Raw genomic sequence first — 23,728 nt, 5'->3', positions numbered from 1 at the left:
AGAAACCGGGTTTTCTGTTAAATATCAAGTCCTAAGACTTGTCTTCTGATGCAACTTTGATTAGTGATTGCCTAGTTGGAGTTCCGAGTTAAGATGAGGACCACAATATGCAGCAAAATTGCACACAAACTGTCTTCTGCTCTGAAAATCTGAAACCATTTGCAAGTGCTCATTTTGAGATGATTAACGGCTTGAGGAAGCTGTCTTTCTATGACCCTCGTATTACATGAGTGACAGAAGATGAGAAAGTTATCCACACGTAGGACATTATTTACTGTAGGAATTTGTTCTGTTAATAAGTTAACTTTAACTGCGAAAAATGTGATGCTTAAAACTAACCTTGTGGGATTCCATCTTCTTGGTTATAGGGGCAGGAGAGGGCAGTTCCACTGGGACTTGGAAGGTTCTATTAGATAAATTTTTGATAAAAAGCGGGAGATTCCCTCTAAGACCAAAATTATTCCTCTAAGACGGTGTTTCTCAAACTTTAGATATCCACATACCTCCTTCTTAAATTTTCATTATTACCAAGTACCCCCTTATCAAAATAATAAATAAATAAATGAAGTATATTTCATTATAAATGTCTTTTTATTTGAATTTATATGTTCATGTAAACAAAAAATATGATCTATTTTTAATAGAACAAAATTTGGAATAGGTTATTTTTCATTTCCAGTCCATGAAAATCCACATTTCAAGTAATTCATATCATACTTATACGAAGATTTTTCATCTTCTTCCTAGTTGGTTTTCTAGAGATGTCAGACGACACTCCCTTAACAATTTCATTTGATCCAGATATAATATCAACGTTTTCTTGTTGCTTACAGTTACTTGTATTTGCTATATGGCTCTCTTTTTGCGTTTCAGAAATCCAGTCTTTAACCAGTGCTCCATACTTAAGAATTTAAAAGGCTAAAAAAATTACCGTATTTACTTGATTATAACTTATAATTTTATAACTTTTTTCCCAAAATTAAAGACTAAAAAATTGTGCTACGAGATAAAGTTTTCAGAAAAAAACTGTCGTAGTTGTGAAAAGGTGAGATTGATATCCTTGCTAATGTCCTGGCTGAAACTTCCTTTATAGTTGCCTTCTCAGCGCAAGAGAGTTTACGAAATGTTGTTTCTACTGCATCTTTGCTTCCTCGTATGTGATACATTGCTTTGTTTTTAACTTTTGTATCTAATTTATGTCCTTCTGCATTTGGCATACTCAGAAATATGTCACGTGATCTCCCTCACAGAGCATTTTGGTGTTTTACTCTTAAAGTCTTTATTTTCGTGTTCTTTACTGCCACATCAGGCAAAGATGGCAGGAGTTTCAAAATGACTGTATTTCTGACATTTAAAGCACTGTAAGGCATTTGGGCTATAGAGCCACACTGGATAGTTGAAATATACTGCTTTGACAGTTATTATAGGTTTTGGTTTGTTAAAGGTAAAGGTGATGTTTCTAGTAGGAACTGGATGCCCATCCTTATGTATCACTATTCTTCTTATGGCTCTCACTCCTTGGTCGTCCTTCAATTTGGAGCATATTCCTTTACCGGAAACATCAAGAATGTCCCACTTGGATATCACCCCTCTAGAAAAGTTTACAGTTCTCTGTGGGGGGGGGGGGAAAGGGATGAAGGTAATTGGTATTCCCTGATAGATGTTGCATGGAGTAATTTTTCTGATTGTGCTGCTGTAGATGCTTCAATAAGGATGTCATCTGAACACAGGTTCTTTACATTTTTTTGGAGTTCCTGGATGGGTAATATTTTTCCAACGTATTGAGTGTATGATTAACAGTGGTGTATTTATTGCAGCTTCAGATGTTTTTTTGTTTCTTACTTTGCTTTCCTGTTGATGATTCTATTGTTTCTGTACTTGGTTGGGGCTTGTTGAGAGTACCCGATAAACAAAGTTCATTCTCGGGAGGAGTTGGATTCAGCACTAGAGCTGACCACCCACTGCAGAGCCACAAATGAATTCCCCAGTTTCCAGCAAGTAATGACCACATTTGGGAGTGGAATGCTAGGGCTACCCCAGCCACTATATCAGCATCTAAGCAAGCCTTGGTCCTGTCCCTGGACCATGGAGAAGGAGACTTACTGCAACACTCTTGACCCTTGCAGGCAAGTCCACTAGCCAACTGATCCTGGCCAGGCCATCCAGGACCACCTGTCTTGCCAAAGAAGAGACCAAACTAGAGCAAGACTCAGGATCCTCTTTCCGGACGTCCATAAGTTTCACCACAGAGCAAACATGCTATTAGATTCCATTAATGATAGTGTGGAATACAGGATAGTAAGAAAGACTCAGAGGAAGTAGAGCTAAGAATACAGACAAAGAATAAGAACAAAAAGGGCCAATATCATCACTGGGAGGTCCCTCCACCACAAACAGGTGTCTGGCATGGAGGGGTGAAAAGCTAAGTCACAAAAGTAATTGCCTCTGCAAAATAAAGACAACCCAGTAAAGAAGTCTATCATGCCATAAGCAAAAGAAAGAATGCATATGAAAGAACTGTACTGAATGCAGAGGGTACGTGGAGACTGTTGTTCATTTCGTGTCCATTTTGTTAAGAGCTATCATCCTGGTGTATGCAACATTCGGCTCAATGTTATCTCTTCACTGTATGAAGAAACTCAGGTGGTGAGGAGGTGGTACTCAAGCTACTGCACAAAGTGAAAAAGAATTCATATGGATGCTAAGTGTTCAGCTGCTGGCTGTATCTTTGACTAGGCTATATAATTTAAGTCTCAGAACAAGTCAGATTCCACAGGAGCAGAAAGGATGCATGATAATCCCATTTGCACAAAAATGGTGCAAAGACTGATATGTCTAACTATCAACCTATCAATATCTTGAGAGTGGTGGTGAAGATTTTGGAGAAGTTGGTAAGAGCTCACATATGAAAATATGTTGACAAACAATCTATACTTTGTAAAAAATTAGCATTAGTTTTACAAAGGGCAGATCATGTTTGAGAAACTTGCTCCCATTTTATAATAATTGTACAGCTGAGTTAGATAAGGGAAATGGATGTACCATGATACTTTGGGACTTTAAGGGGTTGACAGGAAGGCAACAGCAGAGAAGGTCATTTGGAGATTATGGAATTGGATTATGAACTATTAGCATGGATAAGGATGACTGACTGACTGAAAAATATCAAAAAGTGGTGATGGACAGGGCTAGAAAAATGCACTCATCTGTGATAAGCTAGAATTTTTAGTTAACAAGTAAAAAAAAATCAGTAAATAAGTTTAACTGTCATTGTGTAATAAATATTTGTAGTTTTACTTAATTATTGCATCTAGTGAAGCAATGTTGGTTATTACAAACTGTTTTGTGCAGCTATTTTGTTTGATTATGATTAATTTTCTTGTAATGGAATGTGATCAGTAAGAAGATAGGATATGCAAGCATTAAATTTAAAGAGCACTCAGGCATAATGCAAAACAACCAGTATACATGACACGATGCATTTATTTTATCCTAACATAAAACAGAAATAAGCCAATTACCAATAGTGGTGATTGACTTATTTTGTATTCAATGATGGAATATGCAAAATTTGAACCATTAATAGTAGATAGTAAAACTTTTCCAGATGAGAAAACTATTATAGAATTTTTTTTTAAATATTTTCTGAAAATATAAGTTCTTATATTGATTCCAGAAACATAATCTGAATGTTGGCCAAGTATTTTTTTCATTTGCCATAGGTTGTATGATATCACCAGCCATGTTCACCTGCTAGTGTTTTGTCAATCAGAATGTAGTGGTGCAGTTAAATGTGTGTAGACATAAGGGTTTTTTTACTTCAGTTTTTTATTTACATAACTTTCACAGCTTACACATGTAACAAAAAGTATAAAGAATTTTATTCAAAACCTCCATTATATTTTATTATATCCAATGTTACATGGACACCATCGGGGAGATCAACTACATTCAAAACATGAATCACTGTAATGAGTTATAAATCATCAGTATATTAGCTCATGTCTTGGTTACAGCAGAAGTATATGATTACACTATTAGAATTCAAAGGAAGAAATGTAAAAAGTTGAACTGAATAAAAATAAAAAGCAATCGGATATGTAATAGATACAACAAAACTAGCATTCAAAAAATTATTGATAATTACCATCTTTCTACCAGACTACAATCCAATGTGAAAAGAATTTCAATACCCTACTTCAAAAGAATCTTGGAATAAATAGCTAGGATACTTCATAAATTCAATTTATGTGCTTCCTTAAAACCAGCTCGGAAACTGTCTTCCTTCCTACCATCTATAAATGATACATTACCCAGATGTCTCCTCTTTCCTTACCAGGTGCCTATCAAGTACCCTACTCATGCCATTTTTACTATTTTGGACAGACTGGCCATTCTGTCTTGATTGCAACTGAACATCAAGACTATATTACAATTTTGGAATCTGACAAGTCTGGTCTTGCTTCTCATGCTATTGAAACTAGACACAGAGTTCTTTGGAACAAGACAAACCTCCATTCAAACAAGTTCATATTGCCTTTTCCTTGATAACCAAGTGAAAGTTTTTCACTTGGTTATACTATAAATTAAAGATACCAAAAAATTATATATTTGGTTTTATCCTTTATCCAAGTGTAAGCAAACAAAGTTTGCACCTGAAGTATCTTCAGGATTGGGACAACTTGTGGCAAAGGTGGTAAACCGGTCTGGTTGTGACCCTTCCCATAATGGTTTTGACCTTTATTGAGGTCTCATCAGTGGGAAACCAGACCAAGAGGCGAGGTGAGATACCAAGGTTGAAGTAATGCAGAAGTCATATTTTATATACGAGTTGCCAAAAGGTGTCTCTCCTTATTATTATAATACTCTGGATTAGAGATAGTTAGTTGTTGAAAGTTTTTCACTTGGTGGTGGGGTAAGCCTGTCATTGAGTCAAACCAACCAACACTGAGTTGGTCGATCTTTCGGTCACTCATACGGAGTTGTCCGGGGGGGGGGGGGGGGTCACCTAATTTTTAGAGAGGCCCTTTACTTAAACACCAGTCTGGGTAGTGACCCTTCCCATAATGCACAGCATTATACATGTCCACAAGGAGATGTGCTTTGCATTATGGAATACTAAGACAAGTGATGTGAAGTCATACCACCTTTACCATGAGTTGTCCCAGTCCTGAAGATACTTCAGGCACAAACTTTGTTTGCTTACACTTGGACAAAGGATTAAACTAAGTATATAATTTCTTGGTATCTTTAATTTATGCTACGAAATTTTCCGAATCTCAACTGATAAGACTATATGTAAATTTCCAAGTTTTGGGAAGTGTTCACAATTAATTGTTAATATTTTTTTAAAATTAATTATTTAAAATTATTTTTAGCTACATAACTTTTTTTACAATATTGTTCCTTTAAACACAAGAGCTAATATACCTACAGTTTATAACTCATTGTGATTCACGTGCTTTGAATGAAGTTAACTGTCTGTCTCCCTAACGATGTCCACATAAAGTTGGATGAAATATATTGGAGTTTTTGAATAAAATTCTATATAATTTTTGTTACATGCATAAGTCATGAAAGTTATTTAAATATGTTTGGTGAACATGTTCCATTAAAACTATTTATTACAATTTTTAATTTGTTGTTTTCAGGTGTTTTTATCCTCAACATTAGTTCACAATGGCATGGAAGAAATTGTCACTTTTTTTTTTCATAAAAGTGACTAAGTCATGTGTCAGCTAAAATGTATGACATTTTTCTTCATGTCTCACAGACTGATAAACACACTAATACAGTAAAACCCCGAAGTTATGTGGTAGGTGGGACCAACAAAAAGCGCATAAGTCGAATTCGTGTAACTCGGAGTATAATTTTGCATGTAATTTATATATACAAACATACAATTGGGACCAAAGGTTTACAAAAACACCTATATTTTTTAAGAAATATAATCATAATTGTAGTTTTTCGTACATAAAAAAAAGAAAATTATTTCGATGTCGATGGTTTCATAAAATCTAATAGATTCGTCTGACAGCATAATGTCTTTTTCTTGTCACACAAAATTTCTTCATAGCAAGCTAATGATTTTTTTATTCCTTCCCTTTTGGCTACAATTCGTTCCTCGTTAGAATCTATGTCCTCAAAATCTGTAAACCTTTCTTTTATGATTGTTCTCACTGTGGATTCCTGTAGATCGAACTTCTTTGCTAGCTCACAAATTTTCATTCCACCTTCAAAATCCTTAATACGTTGAGTTTTGTTTCCAAAGTCAATGTTTTTCTTTTCTTGCTAGCTGTAGAAGAATCGGACTTGCTTCTTTTGAATGACATTATTATTTTTTATGTGATAAAATTTTTATCAAGAACATGACATTAAACAATTCGCAAGGTTTGTAGACTATAAAAATCATGTATGAATGGAGACTGCGCAAAACATGTCAGTGCTTGTTCACAGCATGTACGACACTGGCGAATGCGGCCGATGCCTGAAAGATATGACTGGTGATGAGGCGTGAAGCGGGACGGGAATACGTACATAAAAGAAACCGCGTAACTCCAATTCGGGTAAGTCGGGGTATGACTGTATATAAGTTCACATATTAACTTCACAAAAGATAGTTAAACAGGGTAAAAATTTGTGTAGGTAGCATTAACAAAAGCTTTTTAAAGTGAGTAGATCCATGTGAATATATCAGGAAAGTCGGGCTGATAACCAATGACATTTTTCTGACTGGTGAGCTAACCCAAAATTTTTTAAGTCCAATGTATGGGAAGATATGAGTTTGCAAGATTTCAGGTGATCAGTATTGTACTACAGGGATCAGTCCTTGGTCCACTGTTATTCCATCTTTACATTAATGACAATGGGAAGAATGTGACTGGTGACAGCTGTTTTCTGATGATGCAAAGATAGGCAAGGTAATCAGGAATGTGACTGACATCCAGCACATACAAAATGATTTGAATAGACTGAAATAGTGGCCATGCAAAAATGGCTATCAGTTCAATGTTAGTAAATGTAATGTTATGCACTTTGGCATAATGAGATATTCAATGGTTTATTATATTGGTGGGATTATGCTAGAAGAAACTGATCAGGCTAGGGATCTCGGTGTTTTAGAAAATAGGAAATTCAAGGTGAAGGGTCATATATATATATACAGGGCGTCCCAAAATTCACGCAAGAAGTAATTTTGATAGACAACACAGGTTTTTAATTAAAAATTGTAATTTCTTATTGATTCATAAAGTATACAGCATAGAGTTATGCATGGAATAGCATATCGGGTAAATGGCCTCCACGGCTTTGCTGGCACATATGCACTCTTTTGTCGAAATTTTCTATGACCGTTTTGCATAAATGTGGCTGAATTTCGTTGATACAGTGCTCAATTTCCTCCTTCAAGGCATAGGTGGTCGTGGACTTGTTTGCATAAATCTTAGACTTCAAAAAACCCTAAAGGAAAAAGTCCAACGGCGTTAAGTCACATGATCTGGGTGGCCAATTCTGATCACCAAAACAGGAAATTACATGACCAGAAATGACTCATGCAGTAATTGAATTGTTTCTCAGGCTGTATGGCATGTGGCACCGTCTTGTTGAAACCACATGTCATCCACATCCATATCTTGCAATTTAGGCATAAAAAACTGGATTATCATGTCCTGATAGTGAGCACCATTAACTGTTATTGCCTTACCAGCCGAATTTTCGAAGAAGAATGAACTGATGATGCCTCCAGCCCAAAATCCGCACCAAACAGTGACTCGTTGTGGATGCATTTGTTTCACTCGTGGATTTTCTGAACCCCAAATGCGACAATTTTGTCGATTAACGAAGCCATCAAGATGAAAATGAGCCTCATTGCTGAAGATGATTTTGTTCGAAAAATAAGCATCCACTTGTTGTTGTTCCATAATCCATTCAACGAACTCTCTCCGATGTGTGTGGTCAGTAGGCTTCAGTTCTTGAGTCAATTGAACTTTGTAAGCATAAAGATGCAAATCTTTCGTGAGAATATGCTGTAGAGAGCTTCTCGAAATGCCCAATTCAAGACCACGGTGCCGAATTGATGTTCCTGGACTCTCGGCCACACTCTCACGAACTGCTTCGATGTTTTCTGTTGAACGACTTGTTGAAGGACGGCCAGAGTGTATACAGATCACTAATTGATCTAGTTTCCTTGAATTTTTTAATTAATCTTTTCACAGTTGATGAAGTTAAATCACTATGCCGACCATATTTTACGAAAATTGCGAACTGTAGCTGCCAAACCTTCATTATTTTTAAAATATTGCTCAACAATGAAAATGCGTTGTTCTTTCGTGTAGCACTCCATTTTTAATAACCGTGAACTGTCAGCTGTCACGCTGTCTTTTTTTTCTCGTTGGCAACACTTTACCGCACAAATGGCGCTAAATTTAAATCTTGCGTGAATTTTGGGACACCCTTTATATATACTGCAAATACAATTCACAGGATAAATGCAATACTGAAACAAACATTAACATGCAAGGACATCATTTTGTCTTTACAAGGCTTTGTTATATTGTGCACAGATCTGGTCTCTTGGTTTCCATGGTGATGCATATATACAGTGGAGAGGGTGCAAAGAGTGGTAAAAATGACAATGGTACTGGGGAAATGTAGATTATGAGAAAAGATTGAGAACACTAGCAAAAGAGGAGAAAAAGGGATGATATAGTAGAGTATTACAAACTTCTGAAAGGGTCCTAAAGGATACCAGTAGATGAAATTTTATGCAGGATGGGGAGAGGATGAGAGGACAATCATGGAAGCTGAGAATGAACGCATCAAGAAACAGGTAAGAGAGCTAGGTTTTTTCCTCTCAGGATCATTGGAATAGATTGCCTTTGAAGGTGGTTGGTGTATGTGGTGTAATAAATTCAAGAAAAGGTACCTGAAAAAGTCCTAATGTAATAAGGATGAAATGCCATGTTTTTTTTATTAAAGTAGTTACTAATATCTTATTCTGGTTTACTGCCTTATGAACATATATGTGTGCATGTGTGTATTTTTTTCTTCCATGGATACCCTCTCATCCTCTCCCCATCCTGCATAAAGTTAGAAATTTCATCTACTAGTATCCTTCAGGACCCTTTCAAAAAGTTTACATCAATTAAAATTATTTCCATGTAAGTTTGAGTTTCCATCTTTAATTCCAACAAATATATACCATGCTTTGCTTCAAAAAATAGCTAACAGGTGATAACTACAACCTGACAATTATCTACTGTAATAAATATGGTTAACTAAGCATATGATTTTGAAATGAAAATACCAGTAAGTACTTACTGTTCAGTAACTTTTTCAACAATCTTATTTTCAAGCAGTGGTCCTAATTTCTTTACATCAAAATTCAAGTCTGGATGACTCATTAGATCAGGACTCCTATATATGTATATATACATAAAATATGTCTGCTAAAATCAAGTATATAATATGTTTTATATTTTACTTTTATTAGAATAAGTTGAAAGAAATTGATTTAAATAAATAATATAAGATAGCGTACTAAAGAGAGATTTTACTTATCTTTTGATAAGGATAAGGAAAATATCTTCAAAAGATTAATGTCTGGTTTTGTGATATTTCTCTTCACACACACTAAATTCCAAAACTATTCATGTCACAAATGTAATAAGTTACATGGCATCTATCTCATTCCTTTTGGAGTAGGAGGGGGGGGGTCTTTTAAAAGAGATACTGATCATTAATGGCAGAATACAGGTACACTTACAGACATTCAGTCAAGGAGCCAGTAATGTCACATTACTGTTTATAAAATATAATCACTGAGACTTTGTTATGGATTCAAGTGACACAATAATGGTAATGTGACATTTACTGAGGATTATAAAAATTTATTATACTTTTAATATACTGACAAGGATATTTAGGCTTATGTGCTAGTCAAGCATATTTTTTGTTTTACTGCATGAAGACACTAGGAATGAATTAAACATTGGTCTAATAACCCTAATATTTTGTCTGTCACCAAAACATACAATACAATATAAAAATTTGTAACACATACACAAGCAGCACAAAAATGAAATGGAAGCAATTAGAACTGAAAATGATATCCTAGGAGAGACTCTCTCTCTCTAGATGCTGTATGCAAACCTGAATGTTTGGGGAAGAGATTCAAAGATTAGTTTTCCTTCCATCCCACAATCCTCTTATCATACAGTAATGTGTCTGTTGAGAGTTACAGAATGGAGGGAAGAACAAGCATTTTGTTAGAACTGTGGCCATTAGGCAATATGTGATAAATATGGTTCAGTGCCACCATGAGGAACTAGGTTAGAACATAACACGGTTGATAGCTCTATTAACTAGTTTTTATAATATTGTATTGGGGGGGGGGGGGACTGATGAGAAAGTAAATGTGCTCTGTAAACTATTAAAGAAAATGTACCATCAGGTACATTTTCTTTCATAATGTCATTTCATTTTTTTTTTCATTTATTTTTCTCAATCAATTTACATTGCCAATCTTTGTTCTTCCTTCTGTTTGATAATTCGAGTCTCTACACTATAAAGAATTGCGGGGAATTCCCCACAATTCAAAGATTAATAGATAATAATAAATAAATAATTACATCACCCAATCAGATCATTTATTTTTCACATCCAATTCTTACACTTAAATTTTAGTCTTCATATTACTGTATTCATTTGTTGGTCTGACCTGTGATATTTAGTCTGAAGTCCTTTTTTATATAAATTAAAAAAAAAAAAAAAAGAAAGAGGCACAGGATTTTTGGCTTTTTCTTTTTGAAGTTGCTTTTACTTTCCTGTTGCCATTATATGATGCTAATTTTTCTTTTCTTTTTGTTGTAAAGATCAGTGTCACCATAGTGAGGTACTTACTCTAGGCACAATCTGAGGATGTAAACTTCTTCCATAGTAGTAGTATATATGTTGTTAGAAACGCAAAGATTTTTAAACAGTTATTTTTGTTTACATTTGGTTATTTTATGAATGTCTCTCACATGCTTTTTAAATTTTCTTTCATACCAGTTTCTAAGTAGATTTCTACTTATTTTTTCTACCTTTAACATATAGGGACTCAAATTTCTTTTGTTTTGGCATGTTTGTTCTCTTTTTAGTCGAGTATACTGTTTTCTTCTCATTATATCAATTTTTAATAAAGGGGGGGGGGTCTCATTCATTACAGTTCTTTTTTTTGAGACTATTAGCATTTGATCAAATTGTTATCACTCTCTTTTTGAAGGTATTTATTATCATTAGTTTTTACATTGTTGTGGTAGGAGTCTATATATAGATGTTTATGTAAATGAGTGAGAGCCTGATGACAGGCATTGCAAGTATATCCAAGAATAGTAAGGAATTTTGTTTTTCTATTTCTATCATGAATTTGATGAAAGATGTTGAAAATTTATTTATCACTAGGTTAGACTATAATAGATTTAGTTTAATCCTTTATCCCAGTGAGAGCAAACAAAGTTTGCACCTGAAAATATCTTCAGGACTAAATATAGTGTTGTACTATCTTATCCAGTAAGTAGTGCAACACCAAGGCAACTCGTGGCAAAGGTGGAGCAAGCTACCAGGCACTTCTAACCCAGTATCTCCCATAATGCAAAACACATTTCCTATGTGGATATGTATACTGTTATGCATTAAAGGGATTGGCCATCTACCCAGACTAGTTTCGACCTTTATTGAGGTCTCTTCAGTGGGAGCATTATGGGAGATACTGGGTTAGAAGTGCCTGGTAGCTTGCTCCACCTTTGCCACGAGATGCCTTGGTGTTGCACTACTTACTGGATAAGATAGTACAACACTATATTTAGTCCTGAAGATATTTTCAGGCGCAAACTTTGTTTGCTCTCACTGGGATAAAGGATTAAACTAAATCTATTATAGTCTAACCTAGTGATAAATAAATTTTCAACATCTTTCTCTAAATCCAGAGTAATTTTTAAAAAAGGTGATAAACCTTTTGGCAACTCCCATAGGCACAGATGACTTGCTAATGCTTCTGCCTGGTATCTCCAGCTCTGGGCCTGGCTCCCACTGAAGAGACCTCAATAAAGGTCGAAACTAGTCTGGGTAGATGGCCAATCCCTTTAATGCATAACAGTATACATATCCACATAGGAAATGTGTTTTGCATTATGGGAGATACTGGGTTAGAAGTGCCTGGTAGCTTGCTCCACCTTTGCCACGAGTTGCCTTGGTGTTGCACTACTTACTGGATAAGATAGTACAACACTATATTTAGTCCTGAAGATATTTTCAGGCGCAAACTTTGTTTGCTCTCACTGGGATAAAGGATTAAACTAAATCTATTATAATCTATCATGAATTGTATGCACTTGTGTCACTTGTTTAAATGGTTGAACATTCATTTGTTTTATGTGGACAAAATACAAATACATCAACATATCTAAGCCAAATGTTCGCTGTAAATATGCAGATTCAAAAGAGATTTCTGCTCCAAAATTTCCATAAAGACATTTGGAATGGGGGGGGGAGTGATGAGCACATCACCATCCCTTCTTTTTAAAGAGAAACTGTTTTGCTACATGAAGTAATCTGAGCATAGCATGCGGACCAAGAGGGCTGCAATGTCAGGCATAAATCTGTTTTGTAAAAGAATTGCAATACTGACAGGGACATTCATAAAGAGAGCAGAGATGACAAAGCTAAGAGATTCTTTAGTGTTGCCCATCTGTTACACTCAGGTTATTTCATTAGGACATGGCTGTCCCTTCTTTCTGAAGAAGGGATAGCCATGGCCTCACCACTGTTTTCTATTGCAAACCTCTTTATGGAAACTTTTGAGCACAACCTTTTCTTTTTTGTTTTCTACCACCATGCTGTTACTGCTTGTTTCAGTAACAGCATGGTGGTAGCAGACTTTCCAAGTAAGTATTACGAACATTTAGAATATCTTTTATTTTCATTTTTCATGTAATCTTTATCATCTGATTTCTTTTTACAGTACTTTTTCCTCCATTTCTAAACTTTTTTAATAGCCTCCAGAATATTTTGCTATCTTCTTGATATTTATTTTCCATGTTCTTACTAAAGTTTCCCATGAATTTTGTTTAGTTAGTTTACAGTGCTTCACTTTCTTATATTTTTCTGTATTTCCCTAAGAGCACAAGTTGACCTAGCTAGGAACTTTTGATATGCTTTCTTTTTTTCCCTTGTTTGGTCCTTTAACTTCCTGAGTTCACCCACCGTATAAGTCTGATTTCTCTATCCTTACAGACAACCACATCACATGCCTCTCTGACTGAATCAAGCTTCAATTGCAGCCCCTGTTTTCTTCAGGGTCTCCCACTAAATCTCCAATGTTTGATTATTTTCAAACTCTCACTTTTTATTCAATAATTTCTGCATATTTGAGTCTACACAGAGGTGTAGACTCATATCTAAGTTCACCTCTGAAAGATGCTTAACTTTGATTAGTTTTAAAACTTTTTTTAGACATTCTTCTTTTAAAAAATTCAAATTTATCCAGCTCAAAACTAAATAGTGATCACTTCAAAATTTAAATCTTCCATATACTCTTATGTCCTGAACCAGCATGAAGATATTGCTATCTCAGTGAGACTTATTTCTTGCATCTTCTCTTCATGTGAATTTTTGCACATTGTTATGGTGGAACATGGTGTTAGTAATAACCAGCCTAATCCCTGAAATAAACTCATCATCATCATCATCAAATTCCTGCCATGTACCCTCAAGGGGTGTACAGGATATGACAGTACTACATGAAAAAATTACATCATTACTAACTTCCTATCTACAATTTTCCTCCAAATCAGTCTGTTACTTGTCAAGACTCCAACATTATCAGATCTTATATTTCTATCGTCTAAGGCACTTTGTACCGTATCAATCCACCTATATCTTGGTCTTCCTCTGGGTCGTTTTCCTGCCAACCTGGCAGAGAACACTTGTTTTGCTAATCTTTCCTCTCCCATTCTATTTAAGTGACCATACCATCTGAGATTAGCTCTGCTAACGCATTCCTGGATGCTGACAATGTCAAGTTCTTTCCTAATATCCTCATTTTTAATATGATATTGCCATTGATGCCATCTGTTCACGCCTCTAATCTTTCTCAGGACTCTCATATCTGCGGTCTCTAGTCTTTGGTCAAGTGTTTTACTTCTGACCCAGCTCTCAGATCCATAAGTTAAAATTGGTTTGAACACAGTCTTGTATACAGCTAATTTAGTGTTCCGACTAATTTCTTTCTTATTCCATATGAATTTATTCAATTGACTTCCCACGATACCAGCTTTGCTGATTCTGTTGTCTATTTCTATATTTAGTTTGCCATCTTCAGTAAAAATCGTGCCTAAGTAGCTGAAATGTTTTACTTGTTCCACAGGTTCATCATTCACAACACAGTTGACATTTTCAATGCTTCTGCCTATTTTCATTATCTTTGTCTTTTTATTGCTGACCTTCATACCATATCTATTACAACAGCTATTCAATTTAGTCAGAGAATCTTGCAGACTTGTAGCAGATTTATTTAGAAGTATAACATCATCTGCATAAAGCAAAGAGCTGACATTAACATCTCCAATTTTGATATCAGGTTTAATACCACATTCCTTCATAATGTGATCCATATAGATAATGAATAACAGAGGGGATAATGTACATCCTTGTCTCACACCAGATTTAACATTAAACCATCTTCCTGTACTTCCTTCAATTCTAACTGCTGACTCACAATTCAAATAAAGACTAAGTATTGCTTGATATAATGCCCCATTGACACCATATAACTGCAGCGTATTGAATAGCTTCTCTCTTGGCACCTTGTCATATGCCTTTTCCAAATCGACAAAACTTAAATACAGATCTTTGTTATATTCCCATGCTTTCTCGACTATTTGTCGTAAAGTGAAGATCTGATCCTGACAGCCTCTATTTGGCCTGGATCCAGCTTGTTCTTCACCAAGCTTTTCTTCCACAATTCTTCTCAACCGTTTCTCAAGTATACTTGCATAGATCTTGCCAGGAACACTCAGTAGGGAAATACCTCTGTAATTCTCACATTCAGTTTTATTTCCCTTTTTATATATGGGTACTATGAGAGCTCTACTCCAATCATCGGGAATTCGTCCCTCTGTCCAGGCTTTCTGAACTATGCAGTGCAGCCACTGTAAGACTCTTATACCACCATACTTCAGCATTTCTGGTCGAATATCATCTACTCCTGCTGCCTTTCCACATTTCAAGCCTTTGATGGCTTTTTCTACTTCAAGTAGGGATATGTATTCCTGACTGCATGCCTGGTCAGTGTTTTTTTATCACTGTGTTGCCATCACTGCTTGTTTCATTTAGCAGTTTTTCAAAGTAATTACTCCATACTTCAAGGATATCAGTTTCTCCTGTTTTCATTTCACCTTTATCATCTCTAATTCCTTTTTAAACTTGAACAAGTAATTACTATTATTATTTTCATAAAAAATATTGGAAAAGAATTATTTTTACGGCTATTATAGCCTGTTTTTGTTTAGGAGTGTCCCTTATTTTAAATACATTGGCTTTTTCACTCAAGAAATTTTTAGGGCATTATAAGTATATTTTAAAGGAAAATATAGCAGAATAACTGAGGAAGAAAATTTTGTACATACCTTGTTTAGATGCTAGGATGACTTCATTCTCAATACTTCTGCTGTTAGGCTGTTAAAAAAAGGGGAGGGGAACGTGGGGGAGTGTTTGATGCAAGGCGGGAAGAAGAATTTTGAAAACCCGGGTTTTCCTAAAATAATATATATACATATATATATTATTATTATATTTACTGAAAGTTTATTTTACACTTGGTTAGACTATAATAAATTTAGTTTAATTCTTTATCCAAGTGTGAGCAAACAACATTTGTGTCTGAAAATATCTTCAGGACTAAGGAAAGGTAGTGCAACATCAGGCAACTCAGAGCAAAGGTGGACCAAACTATCATCACTCTTATCTCAGTATCACTCATAATGCAAAACACATCTCCTTGCGGATATGTATAATGTTATGCATTAAGGGAAGGGCCACTACCCAGACTGGAATCGACCTTTATTGAGGTCTCGTCGGTGGGAGCCAGGCCCAGAGTGATGATAGCTTGGTCCACCTTTGCTCTGAGTTGCCTGGTGTTGCACTACCTTTCCTTAGTCCTGAAGATATTTTCAGGCACAAACTTTGTTTGCTCACATTTGGATAAAGGATTAAACTAAATTTATTATAGTCTAACCAATTGCAAAATAAACTTTCAACATCTTTCTCTAAACCCAGAGTAATTTAATAATAAGGTGGCATACCTTTTGGCAACTCCTATAGGTAAAGGTGACCTCTCCATTGCTTCTGCCTTGGAATCTCCACCTCTGGGCCTGATTCCCACCGATGAGATCACGTTTGGGTCTACCTCCCATGCTGGATATGAGAGGCCCTGCATGGAGTAGGTTTTTGCCTATCTCTGAGTGGAGCCACCGCTGAGATTATGGCTCTGTCTGGTGGTGGGGTGAGCCTGTCACTGGGTAGAGCCAATGCTGAGTTGGACGATCTTTTGGGATCGTCTAATTTTTAGAGAGGTCTGTACTTAAATACACCTCAATAAAGGTCGAAACCGGTTTGGGTAGTGGCCCTTCCCTTAATGCATAACATTATACATATCTGCAAGGAGATGTGTTTTGCATTATGGGAGATACTGAGATAGGAGTGATGATAGCTTGGTCCACCTTTGCTCCGAGTTGCCTGGTGTTGCACTACCTTTCCTTAGTTCTGAAGATATTTTGAGGCGCAAACTTTGTTTGCACACACTTGAATAAAGGATTAAACTAAATTTATTATTATACTTAAGGGCGCTTCTTTGGGGAAGGGGAACAGTTTTATGGGAAAACTGGGACGGGGGAGAGCGTTAACAGGGTGCGAGCCGTTTCGGTCGTGTGACCATCATCAGAACATTTTCGGGATGAGTGTAGGGCGATGCCACAACCGTATATTGTATCTGCCAAAAAAGGGCATTTGTTGTCGCTTATTGGTCGGAGGCGTGACCTAATTTGTAAGTTGTGGAGCAACATTCGGAAATTAGGTAGGGGCGATGGACGTTGATTGAATTTTCTTCACATTTTATGGCTATTGTTTCGGATATTCTAAGCATTGTTTCGTTGTCTTGTTTGTCTATTATGATGGCCTTGCTGATTTGCAGGATATGTTTCGGTTCAAGGGCGTGAATTGCTATTTCTGTCTTCCCTGTACTCTGTATTCTATTTTTCATTTTGATGTTGCGTTGTTTTTTACCATCAAAAAATCCATCAATTTCTTAAACCTGACACTAATCAGAACTAACAACAAAATAGCCATGAAAATATACCACAAACCCACACTTATCAGAAACTACCTCCATTTCAGTTCATACCACCCATATTCCATTAAAAAATCAGTCATCCTATCACAATTTATAAATGCTTACAAATTCTCAACCGACATTAATTATCTTAACATGGAATTAAAGAATTTAACATAGATTTTTAAAAATCGCAACTATCCCACACAACTAATAAATTACGCAAACAGAACGGCAAAAACCTGTCATAACAACAATACAACCAAAACTGACTTCCCAACACGTATGGTCATCAAACTGCCATACATCCAAAACACACACAAAGCCTACAAATACATTTTCAAACACATGTACTATAAACTAGTATTCACCACGAACCAAAAATTAGCAACTCTCCTAAAACCCACTAAATCGCTCACACGCAAAGAAATATTTGAACATCACAACGTAGTCTACAAATTTCCTTGCCAAAAAGACTGTGACATCACCTACACAGGCTCTACTATTAGGTCTTTATGGACTAGACTACAAGAAACCTCCATGACTGTAAATCCCTATTCCAGAACATTTAAACACTAAAAAAACAATACAACATCAAAAAGAAAAATAGAATACAGAGTACAGGGAAGACAGAAATAGCAGTTCAAGCCCTTGAACCAAAACATGTCCCGCAGATCGACAAGGCCATAATAATAGACAAACAAGACAATGAAACAATAGCCATAAAATGTGATGAAAACTCAATCAACGTCCACCCCCCCTACCTAATTTCCGAATGTTGGAAGCTCCACAACTTACAAATCAGGTCACGCCTCCGACCAATAAGCGACAAAAAATGCCCTTTTTTGGCAGATACAACATGCAGTCATGACATAGCCCTACACTCATCCCGAAAACGTTCCGATGATGATCACACGACCAAAATGGCTCGCATCCTGTTAACACTCTCCCCTGCCCCAGTTTTCCCATAAAAAGCTTTCCCCAAAGAAGCGCCCTTAAGTATAATAATATATATATGTATATATATTATTTCAGAAAAACCCGTGTTTTCAAAATTATTCTTCCTGCCTTGCGTCAAACACCCCCCCCCCACACACACACACCTTTTTTTTTTTTTTTTTTTAACAGCCTAACAGCAGAAGTATGGAGAATGAAGTCATCTTAGCATCTAAACAAGGTATATACAAAATTTTCTTCCTCAATTATTCTGCTATATTTTCCTTTAAAATACCCTTATAATGCCCTAAAAATTTCTTGAGTAAAAAATCCAATGTATTTAAAATAAGGGACACTCCTAAACAAAAACAGTAAATAGTTTTTAAGAGGAGTAACATGGGAATTTTCCCAGAAATAATACCTATATTGGAAAATAATTGTAACAATGAAACATTGCTTACATTTTAATGAAGAAAACACATTATACATAACATTGCACGGAATAAAAACATAACTGTTCAAGAAATAAGTCAATTTAATAAAAATTAATATTAACCCCCATTTTCACTGAAGCCCCTGCCCCAGAAACCCATATCTAATATATGCTATCAATATCTGTATGCTCTGATGAAAACCCAACAAGTTTTTGTAGAGTGGAACCCAAATTTACACAGGACAGTTTAAGAGATACTGATTTACATAGCCTAGCATTACAGGTTTCTAATAAATTTTTCTCTATTTTACACTGTAACCGACTCATGATTACATTCCTTCAGATCTTTCTACAAGGTTTTGCCATCTGGTTGGCCAAATTGATGCTCCTCCACTTTCTAGTCAATAGGTTGTGGGTATTGAATCTTCTTCTTCTTCTTCTTCTGCAGCTTCTCCCACTTAAGTGGGGTCACTGTTTATTATGAGTCTCCTCCACACCTTCCTGTCTTGGGCTGTCACCACATCCAAGTTCTTCATCTTCAAGTCCTCTTCTACCAGCTCCCTCCATCTCTTCTTTGGCCGCCCACGCTTCCGCCTTCCTTGCACATCCATCTGCATGACCCTTCTTCCCACATATTCGTCCTCCCTCCTCATCACATGACCAAACCATCTCAACCTTGCCTCCTGTATTTTCGCTCCTAAGTTCGTAACTTTCACTGTTCCCCTGACATAGTCATTCCTCAGATGATCCTTTCTGGTCACACCGCACATCCACCTAAGCATTCTCATCTCTGCTACTTCCATCCTGCTAATGTTATTTTTCCTCAGGGCCACAGTTTCTATAGCATATATCATAGCTGGCCTCACTACTGTCCTATAAATTTTGCCTTTCAGATTGATCGGCACCCTCTTATCACAAAACACTCCAGCCATCTCCCTCCAGTTCCTCCAACCTGCTTGTATCCTGCATCCCACTTCCTTCTCACCTCCTCCATCTTCTTCCACTGTCAAACCTAAATATCTAAAGTCTCTCACCTTCCTGATGACATTTCCTTCCAGCTCCAGGTCTGTCTCCTGGCCACCGCCCACTGCGCAACACATATACTCTGTCTTACTTCTGCTCAGTCTCATACCTCTCTCTTCCAGTACTTTTCTCCATCTTTCCAGTTTAGTTTCCACTTCTTCTCTTGAATCTACACACAGCAAGATGTCATCTGCATACAACATTGTCCAAGGTGCATCTTCTCTCACCTCCTCTGTTACCACCTCCATCACAATATTAAACAGAAACGGACTTAATGCTGACCCTTGATGCAAGCCAATTGTTACTTGAAAACTTTCTGTCTGTCCCAAACAGGTCCGAACACTTGTCTTCACATTTCTGTACATTTCCTGCACCAACCTGACATATTTCTCCGGCACCTTCTTCTCCCTCAGACACCTCCAGACTTCTTGCCTTGGCACTCTATCGTATGCTTTCTCCAGATCAATAAATACCAGATGTAGCTCCCTTTGTTTCTCTCGATATTTTTCCATCATCTGTCGTAACCCAAAGATAGCATCTGTTGTTGATCTACCAGGCATGAAGCCAAATTGTTCCTTTGCAATCTCCACCTCCTCCCTCAATCTACCATCAAGAACCCTTTCTAGGATCTTCATTGTGTGGGACATCAACTTTATTCCATTGTAATTTTTACAGTCTTGTGCATCCCCTTTACCCTTGTAAATGGGAACAAGAGTACTCTCCCTCCATTCCTCGGGTATATTTTCCTGTTGGCAAACTTTCATGAACAGGTCCCACAGCAGGTCAATTCCCTCTTCCCCCAGTGCCTTCCATGCCTCCACTGGAATTCTGTCAGGGCCCACTGCTTTTCCATTCCTCATCCTCTTCATGGCCTCCGTCACTTCCATTCTACTGATGTTCTGCACCATCCCCTCAGAAGGCTGCCCATCTCCTCTGTGAGTCCTTGCATTTTCCTCATTCAGAAGTCCCTCAAAGTATATTTTCCATCTGTTTCTTATGTCCACATCCCTCCATAATACTCTTCCTTCATTGAATAAAAATGAAAAAAAAAAAAGTTCCATGCTAGATCTCTGATGTTTATCTAACACAATGCTTAACATGCTGTAAGTTTATAATCTTTCATGAGTAGAACATAGAAGGGGTCATAAAAAATATTTCAAGTAATTATTCTAGACATCAAGAATACACTTCTTGAGTGTTCATAATTAAAGTAGCTTTGATTACTTTTATGTACACTTTTCAATCTATTTCTAAACATTTTCAGTAGCTTCCAGAATATTTTATTACTTTCATGAGATATTTTATATTTTTTCCTCCCCAAAGTATTCCTGTGATTTCTGTTTAATTACTGTTATACATGACAGCTTTCTTCTATATTTTCTCAGAGCACATCCCACTTTGCCAACCAGGCATTTCCATAGGATTCCCTGCTTCTTGAGATCTTTAACAGTAATCATTTCAATAAAGGGAATCTTTTTTTTTTTATCTCTGAAAACAAACTCCATGATATGCTTCCTTGGATATCTATATATATCTATATACATATATATATATATATATATTATTATTATTATTATGTAACACCTCCAGGGAGTCCAAAGACTCATCGAGGGAGGGGCACCTACTCTACAACTCTCCATCTCCACCAACTGCAACTACTTTCATCATCTACACCAACCACTGCTAGTATTTTCACAGACAATCACAAACATCCATGCCCACGATGGGATTTGAACCCGCAAACTTTCTGATGGAGCGCAGATACACTAACCACTTGGCCAACATAATCAAGAGTAATCCTATACTCAAATTTTTCCCAAATTACTTCTCTATATGTGAGACTCATTTCCTATTCGGGTAATATAAGACGCTCATTATATATATATATATATATATATATTTACCCACCTTTACCATGAGTTGCCCTGGTGTTGCACTACTATTATTATTATTATTATTCCGGGCAACTCCAAGGAGCCGACAGACTCATCGAGGGAGGCCCTAACATCATGTCAAGAACAATTACTCGACACAGTATCTATCATACCTTGCCTTGAACTCATTCACGGTTGTAGCACCCACAACAGACTCTGGAAGCTTATTCCACTCATTCACTACTCTCCAAGTAAAAAACGTAGCTCTAACACCCTTGTCAACCACGCTCTTGCCCAGCTTCCATTCATGGCCCCTAGTCCTACCACCACCAGTCATATTTTCAAAAATATCTTCTGGATCAACCTTATAGAAACTCTTCAGTAATTTGAATGTCTCAATCATATCACCCCTCCTTTGCCTATCAACCAATTTCTGCAACCCAGAAATCTTCAACCTATTCTAATAAGGTTCATTCCACAGACCTGCTATCATCTTGGTCACTCGTCTCTGGATCCTCTCCACTTCCTCCCCATCACAAAGAAACCCTGGTGCCCATAACTGGGCACAGTAGTCCACATGGGGTCTTATCAAGGCTCGATACAGAGAAACAACAACTTGTTTGTCTCTGCATGTTAAAGTATTTTTCAGAAGCCAAGTGATTTGGTGAGCTGTTTTAGTCACTTTTGCAATGTGCCCCCTAAACTTCAATTCCCTATCCACCAACGCTCCCAAATCCCTGGCCTCATCAATCTCCTGGAGTACGGTTCCACCAATGCGATATACTGCTGCTATTCTTTTCACCCCAAAGAGCATAACCTTACACTTTGGCACATTAAATTGACATCCATTTTTCCTAGCCCAGTCCTCCAAACTATCCAAATCATCCTGTAAAATTTTGACATCCTGTGCACTCATAATTGCTCTACCCAACTTTGCGTCATCAGCAAACAAGTGAACACGTCCTCTCAAATCCTTTCCAATATCATTGATGAACAAATTGAAAAGCAGTGGTCCAAGAACAGAGCCCTGTGGCACTCCACTAGTCACAAGCCGTCTTTTAGACTCCACTCCTGAATAAACCACTCTCTGGTATCTCTCCTTCAACCACCCTCCTATCCATCTCACCAACCCTATATCTATCCCCATCTGCTCCAGTTTACTGATTAGGGTTCCATATGGTATCCTGTCAAAGGCCTTGGCAAGGTCCAGTAGTATCACTGTAAACCCATTACCCCTATCCAGTTCAGCCGTCACTGTGTTATAAAACGTGAGCAAGTTACTGAGGCATGATCTACCCTTCACAAAACCATGTTGTCCCCCATACAATATCCCATTTTCATCTATCCAATCCTGTATTCTTTTCTTGACTAATTTCTCTAAGACCTTGACAATGATTCCTGATATGCTAATCGGTCAGTAATTTACAACAGCAGTCTTGGAACCAACTTTATGCAGTGGAACTATTTTCCCCTCTTTCCACCCCCTCAGGACTAACCCAGACTCGAGACTCAAATTAAACAAAATGGTCAAGGATACTGACAATTCTTTAGCTGCTTCTCGTACAACACGAGCTGGTATACCATCCAATCCCACAGATGTATTGACATTGAGGTTATGCAATAGACTATTCACCTCCACTTCATTCACCACAATTCCCGTATAATCTACTGGTAGTACTTTCATTTCTGCAATGTCACCACCTGGATGATATATTCTTGCAAAGTGCTCACTCAGTAACTCAACTATCTCAACTGATTCAGTTACCTCCCTACCATCAGCATTCTTTAAAATCAATCTGCCATGTACATTTTTCCTTTTACTTGCTACATATCTAAAAAACTGTTTAGGATTCTCTTTAGCCTGCATGGCCAATGTTCTTTCGTAATCCTTTTTTGCTTTTCTTACCACACTCATCACCCTTCTGGCCTGCGCTTTATACCGTTCATGTGCCTGCCGGTCACCCTTCTCCTTAAATTCTCTCCAGTTGTTTCTTTTTTTGCAGCTCAAGCTTAATGGTGTTATTCATCCATTTAACCCCTACTTGATTTATTATTCGGACTCTAGGTATACAGTCAGCCATTGCTTCATGCAAGCAT

The 23,728-nt window shown here is 36.9% G+C and overlaps 1 protein-coding gene across 3 annotated transcripts in view; it reads right to left on the bottom strand.

The window, feature by feature from the left end:
- Sec6 (Exocyst complex component Sec6) overlaps positions 1-23,728 on the bottom strand; it is a 478,173-nt gene that overhangs the window by 238,938 nt on the left and 215,507 nt on the right. For all 3 annotated transcript variants that reach the window (XM_090405049.1, XM_090405048.1, XM_090405050.1), the window contains exon 11: positions 9,319-9,414. In XM_090405049.1, the coding sequence (XP_090261175.1) occupies positions 9,319-9,414 (96 nt within the window). The remainder of the gene's footprint in view (positions 1-9,318; positions 9,415-23,728) is intronic.

Source organism: Typopeltis vanoorti, chromosome 15, assembly GCF_054136105.1.
Source record: "Typopeltis vanoorti isolate ZY-2024b chromosome 15, IOZ_Tvanoo_1.0, whole genome shotgun sequence".
Lineage (NCBI taxonomy): Eukaryota > Metazoa > Arthropoda > Arachnida > Uropygi > Thelyphonidae > Typopeltis > Typopeltis vanoorti.
This window is presented reverse-complemented; position numbering and strand designations above follow the sequence as displayed.